Consider the following 26,443-nt stretch of genomic DNA (forward strand, 5'->3'; position numbering starts at 1 on the left):
GGGGTGGGGGGGGCATCGGAAACCAGTGGGACGCTGATGGCTGCACGAGGCCGGCCCTGCTCTGACGGGTCCCGCAGACCAGGGCTGACACCCTGGGAGGTGAGGGAGACTGGGGGATCAACTGGGGGGACAGGGGGATCAGCTGGGTGGGACTGGGGGATCAGCTAGGTGGGACTGGGGGATCAGCTGGGGGGACTGGGGGATCAACTGGGGGGACAGGGGGATCAGCTGGGTGGGACTGGGGGATCAGCTGGGTGGGACTGTGGGATCAACTGGGGGGACAGGGGGATCAGCTGGGTGGGACTGGGGGATCAGCTGGGTGGGACTGTGGGATCAGCTGGGGGGACTGGGGGATCAGCTGGGTGGGACTGGGGGATCAGCTGGGTGGGAGTGGGGGGACTGGGGGATCAGCTGGGTGGGACTGTGGGATCAGCTGGGGGGGACTGGGAACAGCTGGGTGGGAGTGGGGGGACTGGGGGATCAACTGGGTGGGATTGGGGATCAACTGGGGGGACTGGGGGATCACCTGGGTGGGAATGGGGATCAACTGGGGGGACTGGGGGATCACCTGGGTGGGAATGGGGATCAACTGGGGGGACTGGGGGATCACCTGGGTGGGAATGGGGATCAACTGGGGGGACTGGGGGATCACCTGGGTGGGAATGGGGATCAATTGGGGGATCTACTGGGTGGGAGTGGGGGGACTAGGCTAGGGGATCAACTGGGTGGGACTGGAGGATCAACTGGGTGGGACTGGGGGATCAGCTGGGGGGACTGGGGGATCAGCTGGGGGGGACTGCTGGGAGCCTGCGACGGTATGGAGCCCCCCACACCCCCAGACCGAACGCATGTTTTTTTACATGTTATTTTTGAGTTCTGAACGTGGCTGTTTTCTACACCCCATGTATATGGGCGGGTCTCCATGAAGGTCCATATTTTCTACTGCCACTTTGAACTCATCTCATTTCCTGTCGGTTCCCTTGTCAAGTCCTTTGTATTCCAGGTTTCCAGAAAAAGCAGAACATGGATAAAGTTTGATTGCCGATTGACGACTTGTGTTGCGCTAACAACAAGGCTACAGTGATGGCTGAGAGGCAAAGACGAAACACAGCGGCAGATGGATTGATTATGTTTAATGGTTAGGTTGGGGGGGACATGCCTCACCCCTGTGCATCTTGCAGTGGAACAATCCTGCACTGTGACGCCGCGGCGTCCAGCAGACGACAGACGGACGACAGAAACAAGTATGCAACTCACAGGATTCAACATCTCAGTTTTTATAGGATTATTCATATTCCTAAGTAGCACTAAGTTCAAGTAAAATATTCCCTCTAGTATATCTCCACGATTGAGTAAAAAAATACATTAAAACAAAACAGGCATTAATTAAAATAGAAGAAAAAACATGTCTTTATTTATACGACTTTATTTCATAAAAAAAAAAGAGAAACTCCAGTTGGACTAAAGGATGGATGTTTAAAGATAGATGATTAAAAGATGGATGTTTGAAAGCAGGCTGTTGCCATTGACCCCCCAGGCCCGCGGGGTTCTCCCCAGGCCAGACCTGGTGCACAGCCGTGCAGGAATCAATTAAAAGAGATAAATAAAGGAAGAGGAGGATTTTACACAACGCAACGAGATGACTGTGTGTGTGTGTGTGTGTGTGTGTGTGTGTGTGTGTGTGTGTGTGTGTGTGTGTGTGTGTGTGTGTGTGTGTGTGTGTGTGTGTGTGTGTGTGTGTGTGTGTGGTTCCTCCATCCCTCTGTGTGGAATTCCTTATTGGCTTCTGTGCGAGTGTATGTTGTTTACTTTAGGTCCCTTGCCTCCTTCATGGGCATGTGATGACAGACTGGCTAAGACTACCTCCTCTCTCCTGCTTATTCCCCCGCCCCCGCCTTCAAGCCCAGCGAGCGAGCGAGCAAGCGAGCGAGAGAGAGAGAGGGTAGTCAAAGCTAGCTCTAAGGAAGCACGTTCACACACACACACACACACACACACATATCCCCAATGGTCATCATTCAAACAATGTCTCTCGCACACGCACATACTGACGCACAGGAGGAACACAATGCGTGCAGACACACACATGCACAGGCAGATACCGAGAACATTAGGAACGCCCACACTGACGTCGCACACTGAAGCAGAGTCCGACGCCGGCCGGTGGGCTACACGGATACAGGGGAGGGTCCGGAGGCTGGCGCTCACGTCCGGTGGGTGGGGTGGGGGGGGAGGGTCCGGAGGCTGACGGCTCCCGTCCAGTGGGTCGCTCTCTACAGTCAGCCCTGGAGGTCTCTGAGACAGTCCACAGAGCCTGGCCACTGACCTTGGTGGCAAGGGGGGGCCAAGGGGCACGTTGGGGGGGGGGGGGGGTTGACGGGTCATAGTCCAAGCGAGGCAACAGCAGCGGACCTGGTGCCGACCCACTGGAAGACAGGGGGCCAACGGATCCAATGAGTCTGCTGTCTCCTCTACTGTCGCCCTGACAACTGTTGCTACGGCGATCCCACGCGGTGGTTCTGGATGGTGAAGAGGTGGAGGGTGGGGAGGTTTGGGGCGGGGGTGGGGCTAGACACTGGGGCGCTGGCGGGTGGTGTCGTAGGAGCGCACCACCTGCGTCTGGGACACCACTCCGTGCTCCTCCTGAGAGAACGCGTAGCCGTCTGGGGGGCGAGAGAGAGAGGGAGACAGAGACAGAGACAGAGACAGAGACAGAGAGACAGAGAGACAGAGAGAGAGAGATGTCACTTCAAACATTTGTTCAATACAAGATTCAGGATTCAAATATTGTATTTTTCAAATACTGGTACAAATATGTGTGAGCATCGGATCTGAATAATTAGCCATTAAGTTAGCTTGCTAGCAAGGTATACTTGGGTTGGTTGAAGCATAAGGAAGAACGTTTAGCTGAAGCGATCTCTTGATGCAGCTTGAGCTGGTTTGGGGGGATGTCTCATTCTGCACTCTGTAAGTAGGCAAATCCTACTAACAGAAAACAACACACACACGTAATGGGAGAAGACACACTCACGTGTCACGGTCTGCTGCACCGAGTTGGAACGGCCAACGCTGGAGGGCGTCTTCCTAAAGACTCTTGTCAGTAGATGGGCCCGTTCGTTTAGACTGGGGAGAAAAACAGCAGAGATCAATCACTCCACCTGTCAATCAGAGAGATGGATTGCCAGAGGCCTGTGTTCAACACACACACACACACACACACACGAAAGACCACTGCTCTCTGACCTACACCAATTAGGTTATGAAACGTGTTTGGTCTCATTTTCTTTATTGACAGTAGAGCAGCGCGCATGGAGGAAAGATAGAAAGAGGAACGAGCACACAAAGCCTGAAGAGAGACCCGCTCCTACATCTGCAGGGCCCCACTACCGTAGATCTAGACCTAGACACGTGAAGCAGGGCCCTATCACGTAGATCTAATAAGAGTACACTTTCTCCCCTGCTAGCCTCAAGGTAACTGGGGGAGTCTTATTAGCAACGGACTCCCACATCCACCTCACTGCTCCTCCTCACTCTGCTCCTCCTCTCTCTCTGCTCCTCCTCTCTCTCTCTCTGCTCCTCCTCTCTCTCTCTCTCACTGCTCCTCCTCTCTCTCTCTCTCTGCTCCTCCTCTCTCTCTCTCACTGCTCCTCTCTCTCTCTCTGCTCCTCCTCTCTCTCTCTGCTCCTCCTCTCTCTCTCTCTCTCTCTCTCCTCCTCCTCTCTCTCTCTCTCTCTCTCTCTCTCTCTCTCTCTGCTCCTCCTCTCTCTCTCTCTCTCTCTCTCTCTGCTCCTCCTCTCTCTCTCTCTCTCTCTCTCTCTGCTCCTCCTCTTCTCTCTCTCTCTCTCTCTCTCTGCTCCTCCTCTCTCTCTCTGCTCCTCCTCGCTCCAGGAGAAGACTGGACGCTCTGTTCCTCAGACCACACAGCCCCTCCGCTCCAAAATAACTGACTTCCATCCAGAGCGCGCGCGCACACACACACACACACACACACACACACACACACACACACACACACACACACACACACACACACACACACACACACACACACACACACACACACACACACACACACACACACACACACACACACACGAAAATGGGGTACACAAACAAAACGCGGAGCTCTTCCCCTTTCCACTCTCATGAAGCTCCCTGGTGCTGATTGCGTCGCTGAGCCGTGACGTGTGAGCACTAGCAGAGGCCAGCAGAGAGAGCGAGGCCAGGGGGTTCTGACCTTCACCCCTTCAGCCGAGCCTCACTAGCGGGGTCAATGAGGCGTCCAACAACACTGGGGGACTTTCCTTGAAACAAGGGAAACGGCTCCGACATTATGGGGCTGGAGGTATGCACAGAAGGCTCCCCACGGTGGAGCGTTGGAAGGAGCCAGGGAAGGAAACGCTCTCAATATGGGAGCGCTGGGAGACGGGAACTAAAGAGAGGGAAGCGGTGGACAGCCCTGATGTTTGTGGAGCGCAGAGCGGCGGCCAAAAGAGAGGGCGGACAGTGAACCGTAGGACGCCGAGCATGAGAAAGATGAACAGGACCAGATGGAGGGGTCTGCGTTCCGCCCCCCCCCCCCCCCCGCGCTGCGCTCCGTCTTGGCAGCGCTCCGGTCCGACTCGGGGCGCTCCGAGGATGCCTGTGAACCTCCTCCCCTGAGGACCCCCACGTCCTCCACCTTACTCCACCTTCCTCAACCTCTTTCCCAGCCGTGAAGGAAGTGCAAACACAGATGTGTTCTCCCAGAGCGCCGGCCCTGGCCAGCCTTCTGCCCGCCCGAAGGAAAGAGGACCTCTGGGTCTATGGCTCCTCCCCCACCCGCCCCCCCCTGGTCAAGGGTCAGCCCAGGACAGGAACCCCTGCCCCCGCCGCCTTTAGGATCCGGACACACACTCGGCCCGTCTGCCTTGCACTAAGCCGCTGTCTGCCGACTGATCCATGATTTCTTTAAGGCCCCGTTAAGCGAGACCTCCCCAAAAGGCTCCCTTGACTCCACGCTGATCGGTCGCTTCTCACAGAAGACATTCGTCTCCTGTGAGAAGCGACCTATCAGTGTGGAGTTCATGTGACCAGCATGGAGCTCACTTCTGCGTGTCCAGACCAGTCGTCTCAATATAACCCACATTAGCGTGATATTTATAACCCTGAAGAACTCAACCCACAATTTGATGCCCAACAGGACCCCCATCCTTCCCTTCCTCCAGGGCTCTAGTTCAAAGTGTACTACCCTACTTAATGCTAGCTCCACAGACATCACAGGGGAAGCCAGGGCCCACGTCACAGGGAGGTTAGGGCCCACGTCACAGGGAGGCTAACCGGGTTCTAGAGAGACGTTTAGCTACACGCTAACACAGGCTACACACCAGGTCTGCACAGGACAGCCGATTCATCCACCTGTGGAAATCCAGCACAGCAAACAAGATGGAAGAACAAGCCATTCAGGAGAAAAAGGGTAGGATACGATCAAAAGAATAATAAAGCGTAGAGAGAAGAGACAGCCAGTCAGGCTTACAATCTTTTTATTTATAGAATTAAATAAAAAAATTATATAATATGTAATTAATAAAAGTAAAGGAGCAACACCAACCCCCCACCCAGAATGTGAGCGAGAGGGGGAAAGGAAACCAAACAAGGGACACTCCAAAGCCTGAGAGGTCAGGGGTCACCCCAGGTGCTACCTCTGTGAGTTCCGAGGCCGTGCCCCAGGGGGGCTCAGACTTGACTGTGTCCCTGCGGGGGACGCGTGCGGGGGCACAAGTACTGTGGTTATAGCATCAGCACAAGGGTCAGTTCAACCGCACACAAACAACCGAGGAGCGGAACCACTTTCCACAGAATCACCTGAACATTAAGGCTGCTCCTGTGATGAACTCACTTGTTAACAAGAGACCCAGAGGGGCCAATTGATCAATTATCTGATTACACAACCAAAGTTAGGCTCTCATTTCTTAATTTTATTTTCTTCGATTAAGTATTTTTCTCAAATTTTATCTTTGTCACTTAATGCGTAGTTTTAATATAATGATTAAATCAAATATATATATCATAAAAGACATATGAATGGCCTGCGAGAGGGAGACGCGAACCTCCCATGATGCAGTGCGTGGGTAGGCATGCCTGCGCCCTCCCATGATGCAGTGCGGTGATAGACTTACCTGCGCCCGCTGGCGTCCCGCAGCACGGCGGCCCCAGGGTCCACGGCCCGCGCCTCCAGCTCCTGCACCTCCTCCAGGAGGGACTTCCTCACCGTGCGCCTCCCGCTGCACGCACAGACACACCCTCAACACAAACCTCCACACACCCCCACGCTGATGACCACTGAGGCGGGCTGATGGCGCTCGGCAGGCAGAAGCAGTTTGTAACCATATCTAACGGTTTGGAACTGATTCTGCTACAAACTGTTACAAATGTTTAGAAACTGCATATACATTTTGGACACTGGACAAAATACGTGTTTTCAGACCAATTTCAATTTTTTCATTGAACTTATAAACAAGTGTAGAATAATTAGGCTACGATGCTTGGCAGGGGATTGAGAAAGTGGCAAGGCAGAATGAACGAGCCTCCTGTTGCCGTCCTGGGCCTGGGCCTCTGGGCGGCCACAGCTTCTCCTACTAAGGGTCAGCTTCTCAAAGTCACCCTGCGGCTGAATGAGACGACGTGTCTAGAAGGAGAGACATTCTGATCCCGTCCACCTGTCATGATAACCCAGCACTCCAGGCCCTCAGCACACGCTGGCCTGCAGGCCACCTCAGCATCAGTGAGCGTCTTCTTCTATGGTTGGCGGCGTGGCGGGGGGGGGGGGGGGGTTACTCACGCGTTCCAAGCGAAGTCCTTCAGCAAACAGGCCGCCGGAACCAGAACCAGACCCAGCCAGAAGTACCAGCACCGCATAACCATGCCCGCCTGCACACACACACACACACACACACACAGAAATCAGACCCAGCCAGAAGTACAAGCATCGTATTACCATGCCCGCCTGCACACACACACACACACACACTGGACCCAACACGCACACACACAACAGACCGAGCACACACACACACACACACACTCACTCACACCCCCCCCCCCCCCCCCCCGACCCAACCCTTCCCCTGGGTCCTTTATGAGAGGGTTATTTTTGGATTTGTTGATTCACCCATATTAATCAGCCGTTCAGGTAAGTCTCTGGTTTGGGCTAGATTACTAGCTGGTTCGTTTTCTTTGTAGTCATTCAAATACTTATCAGTAGTCAACATTCCATCAATTCAAAACAAGATTCAAGACATCTGTATGATTGCATCGTCATCCTATTTGATTAACTACAGGAGCAAAGCTGAGACCAACAATAAAGCGCTTGTATTTCCAGCCAAACCAACATGTAGGAAGCACATCATCCCGTTTCCATGGGAATCCACACCCAGCTAATACAAACTGCCCGAAAAAATAATTCCAAAACATGAATCCAGAGCCTCTTATGGAAAGACTCTTTACCAAAGTGTTCCAAAATGGAGAGTCACAGGCCGTCTCTACGTCGAGTCCTCCCAAGGGGCCCGAAACAAAGAGGATCCATTCAGGACCCTCAGCCAAGACGCCCCGGACTCCCACTGTGAGTCAGCGCCCTGACCCCTGACCCTTGACCCCTGACCCAGCATGTCTCTTTGGGTTAATCCAACTATACAGTCTCACTCCGTCAACGTGGCTGCCTGTCATCATCAAGAGCTGACAGACATCCTAAAGCTTTTTCCAATCAACTCGGGTTGGGTTGGGAGGAGCGGGCGTGGAGCCAAAGATGGAGGTACTCTTGGGTGGAAGGACAGCAGGCCATCAGGACAGCTGACCCCAGGCCCGCCGCGGGAATCCACCCGAACACTAAATCGGAGAAACCATTTGCAAATTCTTGGGGCGACAGCTGGAAACACATCGGTGGAACGATGAATCAAGACGTCAAATAAACATCTCTCTCTCCGTGTGTGACACAAACAGGAACTCCGTTCAGTTCACAGAGCCTGCATACGCAACAGAGCGGGACACAAATATAAATCCACGCTTATCCCAGCCTCAAATCAAGACTTCTCTGCTCCCTGTACAAACAAGCACAGACATAACCAGACATGTTGCTTTCATTTCACACACCAGTGGGTCCTTTATCTATGCAAAACACACACACACACAACTCCAGATCTGGCCCGCTGCAGTTTTTCCATTCTGTCCCCCATGGCCAGATGAAAATAGAGATAGAGACGGAGTGGAAGCAGAAGCTCAGGCTGGTGCTGTGGCCGGAGGTGGGGCGGTCTGATGAGGATGTCTCCGCTCCCTGGTGGACCAACAGCTGCACTTATTCCACCACATTCCTGCTGCTGACACTAATTCAATGAATGGGCTGGTGTTGTGTGTGTGTGTATGTGCAAGTTTTCCCCCCCCCCCCCATTTCCTCTTCACTACCATAGCGTGCGCACACACGTGCACAGATACACACACACACGCCTCTGACCCGTTTATCCCATCCTTCCTCTCCATCCTCCCCCTATACCCACCCCCGACCTCTGCCCAGGAAACCAACAGCAGTCCCTCTCCTTGACTCAACACCTCCACAGAAGGCCGTAGAAAGCCTGGGGCTCAAGTGACCGGCACGGCAGGTGCGGGACTGCCCCTGGAGAGACTAAGAGAGGGGCTGGTGGGGCATAAATCTCCCCCCGGGGGTGACACCGACATGGAACACCCAAGCGCAGAGTCCTGCAGGCGCCAAGACAAGCTTGGGTGAGGGGGGTTCTCCATGAACAGGACAGGGGATACGTGTTAGTGGGGGGGTAGGATTCAGGTCTAAAGTGAGGGGATTGATGGACAGGTGGTTTCTGGAGTGAGACTTGCCTGGCCTCGCATGTCAGGGGCGAGGGGGATGGCCGGCCAAAAGGTGGAGTAGACGGCGAAGAACACCAGCCACAGGATCATGCTGCCCCACACGGCCAGGTGAGAAAACTAGAGACAGGATGACACACAGAGAGACAGAGAGGGAGACACACAGAGGGATAGATGGAGAGAGAGAAAGAGAGAAAGAGAGAAAGAGAAAGAGAGAGAGAGAGAGAGAGAGAGAGAGAGAGAGAGAATCAGAGCGGGATACAGAGAGGGAGAGAGGGAAGAGAGAGACAGAGAGAGAGACAGAGACAGATACAGAGAGGGAAGAAAAGGACAGACACAAAGAGAGAGAGAGAGAGACAAGGAGGAAGAGATAGAGGTCAAATATTAAAAAAAACTGTCCAAATATAGACAACCTTATCCCTGTGACACAATCAACCACCCCCCCCCAAATCCGTATCTGTGTGCCCAGCGTCAGAAAGGGGAGCCGGTGTGAATTCCTGCAGGACCTGCTCATGCCACCTCACCACCAAGGCCACTGTGTGTGGACAGCTGAGCGGACAGGGGTGTCAACACCATCCCCCCAGCGTCCAGCCCCCCCTCAGCCAGCCGCAGACCGCTAGTGTACTAAAACAGTGGTAGCTGGTATGCCACATGGTCTGAGGAGGGGCAGTGTTGTTTCATTGGGCAGAGGGCTAGCTAGGAGTCCCGGGAGCTCCCACCTCACCATCTGTCGGGGCGGCCCGTCGCTCTTCTGCTTGGACAGCTGGAAATAAAGTTCATACTTCCCTGGGAATTATTTGTCTCCCAGGGTTTTCGTAGCCAGCGCTTCTCTGACGGCCGGCAGCTGTCGTCTGCGGTATTAATACAAGCAGTACGATCCATGACATGCTGCTGGTATTAATGCCAAGGGTTCAAGGGCACATTGTTGGTATTGTCTCTTGAGTTCCACATATTGACCTCTTCAATAAAAATAGCTCCTATTTAAAACTCTGAAATTGGTGTCCTGGAAATCAGGTCAGAATGGCTATTGATAGCCTCTGATAAGCAATATCTGATAAGCACCCTACCTAGACATTACAGTGACCATCAAAGGATGTGGATGAGTGTGGTGAATCTTACCCTGGTCCAGGCCGTGGTCTCAATCCCAGCCTTCAAACAGACTGTAACTACCACGTACTGCACACACACACACACACACACACACACACACACACACACACACACACACACACACACACACACACACACACACACACACACACACACACACACACACACACACACACACACACACACAGGAGAGAGAGATGGAGGGAGAATGATTGTTAAAGGAGAAATACAGAAACAGGACATTTTAAGATAATTGTGTCCTGTAAACTCAATAAGCTGCTGGACCTCCTATGATTACAAACACACATTTAAAACACACAAACATTCCCACATTTATGTAAACAGAAAGACAGGATTGAATACACAAGCACATATCAGCAGCATATAAACACAATACTGTTTGTGTATTCTGATTGGACCGAGAGTGTTGCCTAGTAACCGATTGACCAGATTGGGTTCATGAAGCCTGCTGAATGCAGGCGGGACAGAGCCGACACAACGACTAGAGACCCCGTGGACTGGCCATAAGTACCCTGAAGCAGACAGTCTACACACTGCACACGCCAACGTCAACAAACAGGCAGACCCAATGTATACCAGGACAAACTCAAGGGGAGTAACACACACAGAGTAAGAGACACACGCAGACAGAGACACACACTGTGTGTGTGTTACAGCCCTTGAGTGTGTGTGTCTGTCCCGTCTGTCTCTTTCTGTGTGTGTGTCTGTCTCCGTCTGTCTCTTTCTGTGTGTATCTGTCTCTGTCTGTCTCTTTCGTGTGTGCGAGTGTGTATGTGTGTGTCTCCCCGTCTCTGTCTCTGTGTGTGTGTCTGTCTCTGTGTGTGTCTGTCTCTGTGTGTCTGTCTCTGTGTCTGTCTCTGTGTTTGTGTGTCTGTCTCTGTGTCTGTCTTGTGTGTCTTTCTTGTGTGTCTGTCTTGTCTGTCTGTCTGTGTGTGTCTGTGTCTGTGTCTGTGTCTGTCTGTGTGTGTCTGTGTGTGTGTGTGTGTGTGCATGTGTGCGTGCATGTGTGTGCATGTGTGTGCATGTGTGTGTGTCTCACCGTGTACACCATGTTCCCCACAAACAGGTAGTCGTTCCCGTGGCCGTCGCTGAAGGGGGAGTCTAGAGGGCCGGACATCAGCGTCAGAGCCAGGAATATAAACTAGACTGTACAATACGGAGTCTACTGAAAAAAGTTTAACAACACTTACCATGCTCTAACATTTTGAGCGGGAACCAGAAGAGAATGATTGAGTGAATCAGGGCGTTGATACAGTGACCCCAAAACACCTGAGAGAGACAGACAAACGAGGGGAGGAAAGTTTGGTTAATTGCAAGCTGAGGCCATCAACAGTCAAAACCAAAACAGAAGCCACAGTTTTAACCACCATCCCATCAACAGCTAGCCTTCGGCACACACACACACACACACACACACACACACACACACACACACACACACACACACACACACACACACACACACACACACACACACACACACACACACACACACACACACACACGGGCCCTCCAAAATGAAAGGCTTCCTTATTCAAGCCCTATGAATCTCATTAGTTGCCATGTAAACAACCTGAGGTCTTGTTTGCCCGCTCGACCCTCTCTCGCAGGCAGCCATCGAAACCCATAGACGTAACTCAACAGGCAAGACAAGTCAAATCCAGAGTCTCAGGACCAGCACTCGGTGGGCCATAGCGGGGCCTTTGGTCAGGGCTGAGATTATTGTGAATGTCATTCTATACGTGTGTGGGTGGTTATACGTGTGTGTGTGTGGTTATACCCGTGTGTGTGTGTGTGTGTGTGTGTGGTTATACGCGTGTGTGTGTGTGGTTATACGCGTGTGTGTGTGTATGGTTATACGTGTGTGTGTGTGTGGTTATACGTGTGTGTGTGGTTATACGTGTGTGTGTGGTTATACGTGTGTGTGTGTGTGTGTGTGTGTGTGTGTGTGTGTGTGTGTGTGTGTGTGTGTGTGTGTGTGTGTGTGTGTTCCGTTTTTTGTGTGTGTGCTTCTGTGTGTGCTTCTGTGTTTGTGTGTGCTTCTGTGAGTGCGTTTGTATGCGTGCGTGCGTGCGAGTGTGCTCGCCTTGGTGTTGAAGCCCTCTGCGTTCTGGGTGATGCGGTAGAGCTGGGGGAAGCGCAGCATGTTCTGTTGGCTACAGGGCCGGTCCACGATGCCCAGGGTGAACGGGGGCAGGGCCGTGAAGATCTGTGGACACACACACTTTAACAGAGACAACCCACCGCATGTGGACACACACACTTTAACAGAGACAACCCAATGTGTGTTGACACGCGCACACACACACACACACACACACACACACACACACACACACACACACACACACACACACACACACACACACACACACACACACACACACACCTGTAGATATATCTATCTATATCTCTATATACACACAGGTATATTTATATGACAGAGAGAGACAGAGACGAGTGGGAGAGAGACGTCAGTTATACTCACCACATTATAGAGTCCTATACACCAGCGCTCAAACAGGATCTGGCCCGAGAAGCCATTGACAAAGGCGAACCAGAGCTGGGGAGGAGAGAGGTGTGAGAGAGGGGAGGAGGACAATAGAGGAGAGAAACTGCCTTGGGGACGGAGATCAGCAGAACGCGGTCGAGGGGACCCAGCCCGCACAACCGATTGTTGGAACGTTCCAGAAGAGCCTGAGCCAGAAGAACTGGTAGGAATGGTTCAGAGCGAGGGCGAGGCCACTGACATAAGAATATATAGAAATGCTACTTTTATGATTCTGTACTCAGTTTATCCTTGGTCTGGTAATTAATTATTTGGAGCTTTGCTTAACATTGCGATGGGTTAGGGGTTCAACTCCCACACCAAGAATGTGTGCACTTTGGTAAGATGCTTTGAATACAAGCAACCACAAAACGTATTTATTAAAGATCAGATGATTAATATTAGTGATTTGACGGTGTTCTCTACAGCAGGGTGAGTTCACTCTATACCAGGGAGAGACCAGACATCTTGCTCAAGGATGCCTGGCAGGTTGTCCAAATCAGGGGTCTGAGTAGCTTTGGTCTGCGAGGCTCAGGAGCAAAGCAGGGGCGTGTTAGAGGAGACTGACCCCCGGGGGCCACTTTCACTAACGCAGGCACACAGACGCACGAGACAGGAGCTGCCAGCTGATCCAGGGTCAGATAGACGAGGGAGGAATCTCTGGAGCTTTCAGAGTGCACACACACATTCCTATGGTAAAATGCTAAACACACACACACACACAGGCAATCTCGACTAAGTGGACGAGAGGCTGCCCTTTACCTTTGACCTCGGGTGATGTTAGGGTGGGGGAAACCGTCACATGACTGGACCCTTACACACACACACACACACACTGAAGCTAGAGGGGCTGGGGTCTCATGAGGTTCTGCACCTGCTGACATCATCAACGTCAGACAGGGGGGGATGGAGAGGTGGGCGGGGAGAGGGACATGCACGGGATGGGCACAGCTGACAAATGTCCCCTTCAGAAGAGTGTGTGTGTGTGTGTGTGTGTGTGTGTGTGTGTGTGTGTGTGTGTGTGTGTGTGTGTGTGTGTGTGTGTGTGTGTGTGTGTGTGTGTGTGTGTGTGTAAGACAGAAAGCAGACACCAGTGGGGAACCTCATCCATCATTGTCAACCATGTCGACAAACAGCTGCAAAATGTCTCTGTTAACGTATGAGAGTGTGTGTGTTGCCAACCTCTATAATGTAAGCGTGCGCGCTCGCGTGCGCATGCGTGCGTGCGTGTGTTGCCTACCTCTATAATGTAGAGGACCACGTTCTTATAGAAGCAGTACAGGATGCACTTGGTGACACGGTTGTAGCTCCAGGCCCCGTGCACCAATAGCAGCTTCTCCAGGTAGGAGAACTGCCAATCAGCCAAGAGCACGATAAGACATAGGGCGGCGATGTTAGACATAAAGAGAGGGAGAGAGGGTGGGAGGGAGAGAGGGTGGGAGGGAGAGGAAGGCAGGGAGGGGAGAGAGGGATCAACACAGTTTAAGATGGAAAGATAGATTAAGCGAGAGGCCAAACTGAAAGTGCAGACTACCGGGTTCCAGTTAGTGCCTTGAATAACTCAACCCTCCCCCTCCCCTCCATCTCGCCTTCCTTTCCCACGAGGAAACATGTAAATAATTAGCAGAGTGCTGCTACCAACTATGAGCTGTGGAGTGGCTCGCCGGCCGCCGCTCTCTCCACGGGACGCCACATGTGTGTTAGCTTAACTCAGTGCTCAGAGCGGCGGCAACAATATGAATGAATGCTGAGGCTTGTTGTGCGTTTACAGTGCTCCTGCCATCACACAACGGCGAGCATGTGAGAGTGTGTGAGTGCTTGGTTTTTCCAACGCTGATGCCACGTCCACTTATAACCACCTCCTGATGCGTGAAATCAATCTCACACAGCCAGACTTTTACCTTCAGCTTCTGGCAAAGTACTGTTTGAATGATAATACTCTCATACAATGGAATTACATTAGTCAGAACTGTCTATACTTATATTTAAAGTAGTTCAGATTTTTCTGGAGGCGGGTGCTTCCGAGTTCTCTGTCAGCCAATCACAAGGCTGCCTCAGGATATCCAGGGTCTAATTACCCCAACCATATTTGAGGAGTTTCTCCCAAAGGCGGTTTACAAGCTTGCAAGATGGAGCTCTGGTCAACCCCATTCTAGCCTGTCCTCTCCGCACGTCTGCCCCTGCCTGACCCCGAGGGCCCTCCATCGGCCCACCCGCCCCGCTGAGCAGCGCCCACCTGCGCTATGGAGTAGTCAGAGGAGTTGCAGGCCTGCATGCCCTCGTTGCCGCTGATGCCCACGCCCACGTGGGCCGTCTGGATCATGCCCACGTCGTTGGCCCCGTCGCCGATGGCCAGCGTGATGGCCTTCACGTGCTTCTTCACCATGTCCACGATCTCAGACTTCTGCAGAGGAGACACCCTGGAGGGGGAGGGAGCGGGGGTTAGTGTCTCCTACTGTGATCCCCTCGCAGAGAGGGGGGGGGGGGGGGGGGGGGGAGAGGGAGACAGAGAGACCAGGGGGGAGAGGGAGATAGAAGGGGAAAGGGAGGAGGGAAGAGACAGAAAGGGAGAAAAAATGGTGATAAAAGGGCAAAAGAAAGAAAGAATAATGGGGGAGAAAGAGTGACCATTGATAAAAGACAGTGGAGCACAACAGCAGGGCTGTAGGAAGGGAAGACACAAAAACGCAAGTAGACCTCCACACTGTTGTGATGTGAACACCGTTCAGCTAGATGATTAAGGGCTTGGCTAAGGACACTGTGGAGCCTGTGTTTGGTGTTTGTGTATACATCTGCCTGTGTGTGCCGTGTCTGACTGGTAGGTATACAAGTATCTGTCACTATATGTGTGTATGAAGGTCCCCAGAGGTGACTGTGTGAAAGACTTACATAATGTTTGCCTGTGTGTGGTACATTGTGTGTGATTTAGTGTCTTAGCATGTAAGATTGCATGTGTGTGAACCGTGCAGGCGTGTCTATTGCCTATGGTAGGTGTCTATGCATGCCCGTGTGTGGCAGCCATTGTCTGTGTATATGCTTGTCTCTGTGGTACTCCACCCTCTTGACCTGTATCAGTCAACTGTGTGTGTGTGTGTGTGTGTGTGTGTGTGTGTGTGTGTGTGTGTGTGTGTGTGTGTGTGTGTGTGTGTGTGTGTGTGTGTGTGTGTGTGTGTGTGTGTGTGTGTGTGTGTGTGTGTGCAGCGACAATGAGGAACTCAAGGAGGCTGTGTTACAGCCCTTGGGGGACACCGGCCAATTGAAGGCCGGTTTGTCGTGTTGCGTCAGTTTGCTGGTGTTGTGTGGGGTTTGTGGTTTTGTGTGCAGTTATGTTGTGTCAGTTGTGTTGCGTGTTTTAGTCAGTTATACAAGACTGAAATGTCTCCCCTAATGGTCTGAAAAAACAAAGCCGGGGAAAAGCAATGCATCCACGTCAGCATTGCACAACGATACTATCTACTGAGGATGAAAGCAACTCCAAACACTTCCTCATGGCTAGTGTGTGTGCGTGTGTGGGTGAATGATGTGTGTGAGTGTGAGTGTGTGTGTGTGCGTGTGTGTTAAGCAGAGGTTCAACAGCCCCTGAGGAGTGATGTCTGAGGGTTCAGAGGTGGGTGTGTGCTCCCTGCTTGCAGAGCAGCCTTCAAGCTTGGATGCTCCCCGTGATAAAAGCGCTCAGTATGAGCTGATGTTCAGCCGTGTGAGTCAGAGGAGCACAAGTCAGGAGCCACACAGACACAACGTCTGTACCTTTGGAGTAGGACGGTCCCAAAATCAAATTATCTACCGTTTCATGGTTCAGCAGAATTGTGTACACCGACCAGAGACGCACACACATGCCGTAGGTATACAGCCACACACACACACATCACTCTGGCTGGCACCAGGCCCCCAGGCCATAAAGCAGGTCTGTCTGCTGGATATGTGAAGACCTCGGTCAAGCTGAGACCACACGGCTGGGTGGTCCACACACACACACACACACACACACACACACACACACACACACACACACACACACACACACACACACACACACACACACACACACACACACACACACACACACACACACACACACACCTTGCAGGGGGAAGCCCTCAGAGAGACTTGGCTGCTCCGTCTCGTGTTGAAGGATTGGATGAGCCCCATGACATTTGTGTTGTACCTAGCTGTGTGTGTGTGTGTGTGCCTGTTGCATGTCTGACTGAACACGTCCGTCTGTCTCTGACCACAAATCCGTCATCATCGCTCTCTCTCCTTCACTCTTCCTCCCTGTCCCTGGATCCCTCTCGTCATCACCCTCCTTCTCCATCACTCCCCCGCATCTCCCTCCTTCCGTCTCCCTCTCCCCAAACCTTCCCCTCTCTCGTTGACTCTCCTTCCCTCTCCCTCGGTGACTCTCCCTCCCTCGTTCTCCGCTTAAAGCTGGGGAGATGACAGCTCTTCACAGCGAGACCCAACACAGAGCTGCAGAGTCCTCCGTTGCACAAACACACACACACACTAACATTATTCAAACATGAAGAGGAGTACATTGGTAAGACGACATTGAGCAGCTACACACACACACCTCAGTTGCGTTTGAATATTAAGGGCAACTCTAAGCTCCCATAGCTCATTAAACACCAGCATGCTGTTACAGGGAAAGAGAGTGAGCCAGAAACAGAGAGAGAGAGGCCTCAGAGACCTGCGTCCGGATATGGCTTTTATGCACGACAGAGTCAATTACTCCCCTACTTTCTCACACACACACACACACACACACACACACACACACACACACACACACACACACACACACACACACACACACACACACACACACACACACACACACACACACACACACACACACACAGGGGATGAGTGGAAAGTCCTTTGTTAAACATCACAGCTGGCATGGAGTGGAAAGATGCCCAAATAAGGTCAAGCATGGTAAACATTCTATGAAGGGAGACCACTCTGCATGAATTGAAACGTAATGTTGTGCTCATTCACTCATACTTTTGTGTGTGTGGCAGGGTCAGGGGGAGAAACAAGGTGGGTGAGTCATGACTTTGACATTTCCATGCAGCTAAAGGCATGGAACGGACCCCCCCCTTAGCCGCAGCCAGCCTTTTATCCTCCTCCTCGTGTACTGACCTGGGGCCAGCGGCACGGGCCCAGGGGCCCAGTGCCGCGCACTAACACACGTGCACATGCACTTACATGAAGGGGGTCTTCCTTGCGTGTGTGTGTGCAGAGATTAACGATAGGTGCATGTGCGCATTATGAAACTGTATGGTTAAAAAGAAGGTGCCATGGAAACAGATTCAGCAGATCCATGGGAATAAATGATGGACACATAAACCATGACTTAAGTCTTATTGCAGCTCGCTGGTCGCTTCAGATACCCTGGACGTCCCTGTAGTGCATCCTATTGACAGGGGTTTGATAATGTTTTCAGTAACATCCCAGCCTATAACGTCTCCATGTTCTTTCTCCTTAGCGTTGGGGTCGACTGGCGCTCTTTAAATGACGTCTGTCCTTCAGCAGGTTGGAATGACCTGACGGAGAATCAGCCCCACCTTCTGCCTCTCCATGAACCAACATGTCTTCTCATGACAGTGGTAGATGGAGATTAGCATTTTGTTATTCCGATTTTCCGGAAAGGTGGTGATAATGTGCGATCCATTTGTAATGAAACATACTCATTGAGAGTCTTAGATGAAAGGGTTAAGGTGCGTAGTGGTGCGACGCAGTGTTCTGAAATACATCAAAAAGGAAGTGGCTCAATAACAGAGGGTATGTTTGTCACCTATACTCAAGCATAGTCACTCTCTAATAGTGACTCTCTCTCTCTCTCTCTCTCTGCGCGCGCGCGCGTGCGTGCGTGTGTGCGTGTCATCACCATCCCCCATCAGGTCAGGACCAGGTCCCTCATTCAAATGAAAGGGCCCTGCATCAAGTTAGTCCCCGATTCCATCAGACTACTCGACTACTCAGATGCCTCTTTACCCCCGACAGGGCTACACACGGCTCGTCCAGTGGCGTCACTCTCTGGCCAATCAGTGGCCAGCAGCCTGTTTACTCGCCCAGCCCCCCGCCCCCTTGTGAGTGGGGCGTGTCTCCCCCCCGCGTGCCTCCTACCTGCACACACTCCCCAACCCTATGTGTGCGATGTGTCTCATACCCCCCCCCCCTCCCATGTGTGGGACGTGTCTCCCCCCCTCCCCCCACCATGTGTGTGGGACGTGTCTCCCCCCCCCCCCCCCCACCATGTGTGTGGGACGTGTCCCGTCCCCCCCCACCATGTGTGTGGGACGTGTGTCGTCGTCCCCTGTATGGGGGCGTGCCTCCTACCGGCAGCAGATGACGGCCTTGCAGGACAGGGCCAGGTCGAGGAAGGCCTGGCGCAGCTCGAAGGAGAGCGCGTACTTCAGCGTCTGCCCGTCGATGATGAGCGCCAGCTCGTTCTCCTTGCGCAGCGAGTCGCCCAGCGCCGTGCAGTGGTCCGTCAGGGTGGCCCGGGTCGCCTGCGAGGGACACAACCCAACGCGGGAGATAGGTGAGATTAACCTTTTGATCAAACTCCATTACTACTGCTAAAACTCAGTGGCAGCCGGCCCATAGAGAGCCCATAGAGGGCGCTAGGGCGCCGGCCACCCCACCCTGACCCTGAACCAGAAAACTTAATGGAATTATTAAGATATAATTAGTTAGTAAAATGTATATTTTAGAAACATCGTACTGGTACGTCCAGGACCTGGCCGTTGGCTGTAAGTTCTACCTGCACAGTTCACTCCCCTAGATACCAGAGTGAGGGCCCCTGGCCCTATCAGCTTTACTCTGAAGGCTGCTGATGTACACAGCGTAGTACGATGGCCCAGATGGACAATCTGCACATCCAAAAGGCTCTGAGCACCTCCACCACCATGGAGGCTCTGAGCACCTCCTCCACGATGGAGGCTCTGAACTCCATAGAGGCTCTGAACACCACTCTGAAGGCTCTGAACCACACTCTGAACTCTGAACACCACTCTGAAGGCTCTGAACACCACCATATAGGCTGGCTGAACTGAACTGTCACTCATATACTTCAATAATGAGTTGGCTTGTTCCGGTCACTTAGCTTTTTGATAGCACTCGGTAATTAAAATGTAACGCCATATTTATTGATATACTTTCCTGATGATCTGCCATAATTGTAATCGAGCTGTGGGGATTAGCATAAACCGTTGTGTTAAATCTCATCTCCATTTTGCCTTTCCTTGTTATGCGTGTTGGCTGCGCTGTTATGACCTTACTTTCACCAATTCTACAAGTCGTGAAAGCTATCAGAACAGTTCTTTACAGTGAAGATGCATATGATTGTTATGTTATGTTTATCTTTACCCTTCACCTTCATCAGGTTTGTACATTGCAGTACTCCCTCCACCAGTGTGTCAAAACTCCATAGTGGGAGTCAAAAACAAAAGCTGGTTCACAGTCAAAGTACTTACTTACTCAAAGTATAATTATGTCCCATTACTAGCCCTCAATGCAAACGTCACAGCACACAATAAGCTGATTTAGCATAAAAATAATGTAGTGGGTTGTTCAGAACAACACAAAACATACTGACGGGTGCACTTACATGACAGAAAACATAACAACACATTTCTTTAATTTGTTCAGGGTAACAGACTACGGGCAGTAACCCAGTGTGGCTTATATCAGCACACACACACACACACACACACACACACACACACACACACACACACACACACACACACACACACACACACACACACACACACACACACACACACACACACACACACACCTTGTAAACACAAGCCAATTTGTTGCAAAGGTCAGAAGCACAGGGAGCAGCTGGAAGACATCAAGCCCAGTTGTTGGTTACAGCCTTCAGGTGAAGACTGCATCTGGGGTCAGGGGCCCGAATCACTACCTGACCTACACTTTAAGCTAGGGTAGGCCATGTATTTGAGAAGCCTTTTTAATATATCTGTTGAAATTCTCCTCATATCCCGACAAAAGTGAATGAATTGAGTGTTCTGACAAAAGTGAACGAATCGAATGTTCTGACAAAAGATCATAGGATGCAGTATCTGTGGGCTCCCTGTGGGTACTCCTTGCCCCCCGCTACCTGCCGCTCTGCGTGGGTCCTCGCTGCCCGGGACCGGACCCTTCAAGGCCGGACACAGTGCCGAAGCTAGCCAGCTACTGCTGTGTCTTTGAGGAGGACTTTGGAGCAAGCCCTCAAGCAAGGTTTGGGATTACTTCTGTTTGAAACTTTCTAATTGCAGACTCTAACTTTAAGGTCCAGTCCCTCTTAGAGCAGGAAATACACTTAAATTAGGTTAAGTAATAATATTTTTCATATATTTTTTACAGGGCTTTCCAAGGCACCCAGAATGCAGATTAGTGTGTGTGGGATTTACATGGAGTGTGGGGGATATACGTGGTCTGCAGCTTACATGGTACAGAAACACATGCATGCGTTAGCTAGTATAACGCCAAGACAGACACACATGCAGCTTCTTTAAATGTTGACCATGGGGAAAACAAAAAGAAAAGAGAGGGAATGCTAACTGAAAAATTACTCAGAATGTAAAAGGGCATGGTAGAAAGCCCATCATTTATTTTTAATGGTGTGTGTGTGTGTGTGTGTGTGTGTGTGTGTGTGTGTGTGTGTGTGTGTGTGTGTGTGTGTGTGTGTGTGTGTGTGTGTGTGTGTGTGTGTGTGTGTGTGTGTGTGTGTGTGTGTGTGTGTTTTATGGGCCAGTCGTTTGGGGCAGTTGTGATGTACTTGTTGATAAAAGAGGAAAAGGGGATTAATAGGGAAAACAAACATGGTAGAGATGTAATGGAAACCATGTGGCAACACAGGCCGCTGTAAACTACTGAGGGCCACACAACCACACACACATGCACAAACACACACATGCATGCCTGCACACACAAACAATTTGATCAACTGCAATTTCATTATAATTCACAGACGTGCTCAATGTTAAAGAGACGACAATGAGGTCCGGTGCTTTATAGTCAACGCTAGTAAAGATGAAGAGAAGTACTACTGCATTGTTCCTGTCTAGTAATCAAAAACTGCAAACAACCGTTCCAAGTTGTTTGGCTCTACTCTTAATGTGTATGGGATCTTCAACAGCAGCAGCTCTGTTCCAGCCCTGGTTAGAAGAACGTGTACAAACCATGCACAAACTCTGCCGTGGAAATATCATAACTATAATATACAATCGTATACAAATGATATTAACCTTGTTTAGATAATTCCATTCATATTAAAATAATAATTATACATTCTCCCTGTACCTAGAGATACCTCCCTTCCGCTCTCTGACTCAGAGCTATCAAGATTGTTGGCATTTGCATTGCCATGGTAGCCACGACAGTCCGATACTCAGGCTCCTATTGGGATGGCAGTGAGTTGACTAGGTAACAGTCATGCAGACCATATGGCAAAATATAAGTAATTTAAATGATGTCCAAATAAGTCATCTAAATGGTATACTCTCTAATCCCACTCCAGCAGTGGGGGAGTTCCCCCAGTGAGAGGCTGTGTTGATAGCGATACTGTAGAGCGACACGATACCAGACGTTTGGACAAGGAATGCATCCTACAAAGACAGAACAATACCCGCCCGACACAACTAAAAATAGTACCTCCCTCCACAGCCCTCTGAAGTGACATGCTTCATTATCGGGGGGCAGTCGACCTCAAATGACCCCGTGACCCCCACCAGATGACCCAACGAAGTATGCAGCGAGTCCAGAGACGCAGACACACACACACACAGGAACAATGCACACTCTTTACTGTTGACAGCGTTGCATACATGCCATACCCAACCCCGCCCCCCTTCCCCCTTAAAAAAAGAAAGAGAAGGTCCTCTTGTTGTGCGACACGGGTCGTGTGTGTGTGTTCTGCTCTGACTCTGGAACGCCGTTTGCATTCACCTTTTCCAAAACAGGAGGAAGAAGGAAAACCAAAACAGAATGAACGGATTTCAGACTGATCACAGCGTAGTCACGGAGAGGGAAACCAACACTAGGCCATGTGTGAGCGTACGTTCGCGTACGCGTGTGAGAAAAATAAGCTCTAGTGCATGCATGTTGCCATGGCCAGTGTTGCCAAATTTGGGCAGATTGCCCAACAAATGCGCTGCAGCAAGGGTTGCCAGATTGGCCAGGATATGTGGCACAATCTGGCAACACTGGCCGTTGGCACCAGGGGCTTGGAGGGGGTGGAAGGGGCTGAGTAGGGAAGCCACCGACGCTAGTGAAACACTGTTTATTCTGTCCTCATCCCAGGACAGAGGAAAGACACTCCATATGGCCTGGCCTGCTAACCATGTTAATAAACAGGGAGAAAGCTAGACCGGCATTACACTAACACTGGGTGTGAGATCTCTGGGTTTAAAAGGTCTCCATGACGGCCCTCCTCTGTGGCACCATACAATGATACAGTTATAGACCGCAAGCTATTGACCTGTTTAATAACCTGCCCCAAACTAAACTCAAGAGGAGCACACACACTCCTTATCACGACCAAACACACATTCCTCAACTACCACCAACATGGCTCCGGAGCTGAGCACTGATCGGAGTACAGCACTGATCAGTGTGGAACTATATATTTAAGCTTACTTAGGGGAACCTAGGGAGGGTAATAACCTTTGCTTAAGTCGACCAAATCCTAAACCTGAGCTAAAGGAAGGTAACTACTAGTTAGCGCAGGAAGTTAGCCACCACAAGCTCCAGTTAATCCATGGTCTTCAGATGAAAGCCAACGCTGAATGCTGGATGTGTCCTGACATAAGACAGCCACGAATGAACACAAATAGAACCTAGTCAGGGGACACAGAACTAAGAAATCTCACGGTATTATAGACCACATTTAGAAAGAAAAAAAACACTAACGCAATCAAGGATTGGTTTTGCCATTTATCAGAATCTCACTCGTAGACATTTCTGGTTCCAACAAAAATGTTATTTTTTGTTTGCTTCTGGGAAAGTCGGACATAAGAATACAAACTTAAGACGGTCCTATGAATACAGTTTCATGTGTATGCAGTAAAATCTGTGCACACACACAGACAGAACCATTGGGTGAGGTTGGGGGTGAAGGGGTTGGGCGGGGGAAGTAGGTGAGATCTCACAGGTCACTTTCTCTCATCCCAACACACACACACACACACACACACACACACACACACACACACACACACACACACACACACACACACACACACACACACACACACACACACACACACACACACACACACACACACAGGTGGTGGGGGGCTGGCAAGGTACAAGGGCATAAGGCTAGAAGGAAGGAAGGAGATGAGGAGGAAGAAGGGAGGAAGAGGAAGGGGTTAAGCAGAATGAATCAGAGAAAGAGTAAAAGATTAAGGGCATTTAAAAGATAAATAGCAGAGAAGAGAGCCAGGGAGATGGGAGGGAAGGAGAGAAAGGAGAGACAAAGGGGGAGAGAGAAAACAAACGAGAGAGAGTGAGAGAGAACAAGAGCGATAGCGGAGGCTTCTGTACATGTATCATCACAGATGGAGACGTGTTCACATCTGAAGTGCAGATTCCATCACCACTCCTACGATGTCCTACGCTGTGTAATTATCAGCCTGCACATCTGTGCAAACATCCACATCCCCTCTGTCATCGCTCTCACACACATGTGTAGTCTTACCACGTGCTTATGGTTTTAAAAAGCAGATGGACCAGTCTGCTTTTTATGCAACCGATGAGCATGTATGTGATTCTTTATGATTATTTTCATACACGTCAATGTTTTTAAAGGCCCCTGGCATGAAAATTCAGATTGAAGTGGAAGAACCAGAGACGTCGGAGAACCCGTCGCAGTCGGTTGAGATTCATAATATCGTCTGGAGGCGCACACAGCTTTTGGCCGTGATAATATATATCATATGATATAGATATCTATGTATTATTTGATATTATTTAGATATAGAGCTCCAGGACTCGCCCCGGAGCACACGGAGTGTTCTAGAATATTTACAGAACACGGCCAAAAGCTGTGTGCGCCTCGCCATTGCGTTACATCCACTGTAAACAGAGCGCATGGTATCGTGGCCGAAAGCTGCTCAGGGCCACACCCCCACCCTCCACCTTGACCCGCCTCTAAAAAACGGCACATTTGTGGAAAGCTCATTATGGGACTGGCTCGTAGTGGCTGTAATTCTGTGCACGTGCGAGTGGATGATTAATGAACACAGGAGGGAGGATGTTTGCTTAAGTGCTGTGATACAGGCATTGGAACGACAACACAGGGGGCTTGTGGGAAAAGACAGATGACTATCAAGTCGATTGCCCTGACCTACATGTGCGTTGGTCTATCATGTCCAGAAAGAGAAAAATATCATGTTTCAACATACTCTGTCTGTCTGTCTGTCTGTCTGTTTGTGTGTGTTTGTGGCCCTCTATGATGGAGGAGGCAGAACATATTGGTTTCTGCTGGTTGGAGCCTGTTGATATACGTGTTTCATGTGCCAGTGTGAGCTCTGACTTCACCTAATACATTCTAATTTCTTTCTAAAGTAAGTAATTATATTAGAATGTGACTGACTCAGTGTGTGTTGGTGTCAGAGTGTGTGTGTGTTGGTGTCAGAGTGTGTGTGTGTGTGTGTGTGTGTGTGTGTGTGTGTGTGTGTGTGTGTGTGTGTGTGTGTGTGTGTGTGTGTGTGTGTGTGTGTGTGTGTGTGTCTCTGTGGTGTCTGTCTGTCTGTGTGGTGTCTGTCTGTCTCTGTGGTGTCTGTCTGTCTGTGTGGTGTCTGTCTGTCTGTGTGGTGTCTGTCTGTCTGTCTGTGTGGCGTCTGTCTGTCTGTCTGTGTGGTGTCTGTCTGTCTGTGTGGTGTCTGTCTGTCTGTCTGTGTGGTGTCTGTCTGTCTGTGTGGTGTCTGTCTGTCTGTGTGGTGTCTGTCTGTCTGTGTGGTGTCTGTCTGTCTGTGTGGTGTCTGTCTGTCTGTGTGGTGTCTGTCTGTCTGTCTGTGTGGTGTCTGTCTGTCTGTCTGTGTGGCGTCTGTCTGTCTGTCTGTGTGGTGTCTGTCTGTCTGTCTGTCTGTGTGGTGTCTGTCTGTCTGTCTGTGTGGTGTCTGTCTGTCTGTTTGGTGTCTGTCTGTTTCTGGCATGTGGTCTGAAGAGGACATATGGAGCACGTAACCGTCACAGCGTCCCAGGTCGTTTACCCAGGAGCCAACGCTCACACTCTTCGTTTTGACGAGGAGGGGCGCCCAAAGGATCAGATTACCCCTTAAAGCCCCCAGAGCCCCGACACTGCAGACCTGCTCCTCGTCCCCCTCTCCCTGCCACTATAGACCTGCTCCTCGTCCCCCTCTCCCTGCCACTATAGACCTGCTCCTCGTCCCCCTCTCCCTGCCACTATAGACCTGCTCCTCGTCCCCCTCTCCCTGCCACTATAGACCTGCTCCTCGTCCCCCTCTCCCTTCCACTATAGACCTGCTCCTCGTCCCCCTCTCCCTGCCACTATAGACCTGCTCCTCGTCCCCCTCTCCCTGCCACTATAGACCTTCTCCTCGTCCCCCTCTCCCTGCCACTATAGACCTGCTCCTCGTCCCCCTCTCCCTGCCACTATAGACCTGCTCCTCGTCCCCCTCTCCCTTCCACTATAGACCTGCTCCTTGTCCCCCTCTCCCTGCCACTATAGACCTGCTCCTCGTCCCCCTCTCCCTTCCACTATAGACCTGCTCCTCGTCCCCCTCTCCCTGCCACTATAGACCTGCTCCTCGTCCCCCTCTCCCTTCCACTATAGACCTGCTCCTCGTCCCCCTCTCCCTGCCACTATAGACCTGCTCCTCGTCCCCCTCTCCCTGCCACTATAGACCTGCTCCTCGTCCCCCTCTCCCT

General features: G+C 51.1%; 1 protein-coding gene across 6 annotated transcripts in view; it reads right to left on the reverse strand.

Moving 5' to 3' along the window:
• Positions 1–1,113: 1,113 nt before the first annotated feature.
• The window catches only part of atp8a2 (ATPase phospholipid transporting 8A2), a 58,703-nt gene continuing 33,373 nt past the window's right edge, over positions 1,114–26,443 (reverse strand). For all 6 annotated transcript variants that reach the window (XM_030349559.1, XM_030349561.1, XM_030349560.1 and 3 more), the window contains 13 exons: positions 18,872–19,044; positions 14,766–14,949; positions 13,770–13,880; positions 12,470–12,544; positions 12,068–12,190; positions 11,172–11,250; positions 11,021–11,082; positions 9,970–10,026; positions 8,863–8,970; positions 6,821–6,909; positions 6,159–6,263; positions 3,032–3,123; positions 1,114–2,663 (listed from right to left, as the gene is read on the reverse strand). In XM_030349559.1, the coding sequence (XP_030205419.1) occupies positions 2,569–2,663; positions 3,032–3,123; positions 6,159–6,263; positions 6,821–6,909; positions 8,863–8,970; positions 9,970–10,026; positions 11,021–11,082; positions 11,172–11,250; positions 12,068–12,190; positions 12,470–12,544; positions 13,770–13,880; positions 14,766–14,949; positions 18,872–19,044 (1,353 nt within the window). In that variant the 3' untranslated portion in view covers positions 1,114–2,568. The remainder of the gene's footprint in view (positions 2,664–3,031; positions 3,124–6,158; positions 6,264–6,820; positions 6,910–8,862; positions 8,971–9,969; positions 10,027–11,020; positions 11,083–11,171; positions 11,251–12,067; positions 12,191–12,469; positions 12,545–13,769; positions 13,881–14,765; positions 14,950–18,871; positions 19,045–26,443) is intronic.

The sequence above is a fragment of the Gadus morhua genome, chromosome 23 (assembly GCF_902167405.1).
Source record: "Gadus morhua chromosome 23, gadMor3.0, whole genome shotgun sequence".
NCBI classification, from domain to species: domain Eukaryota; kingdom Metazoa; phylum Chordata; class Actinopteri; order Gadiformes; family Gadidae; genus Gadus; species Gadus morhua.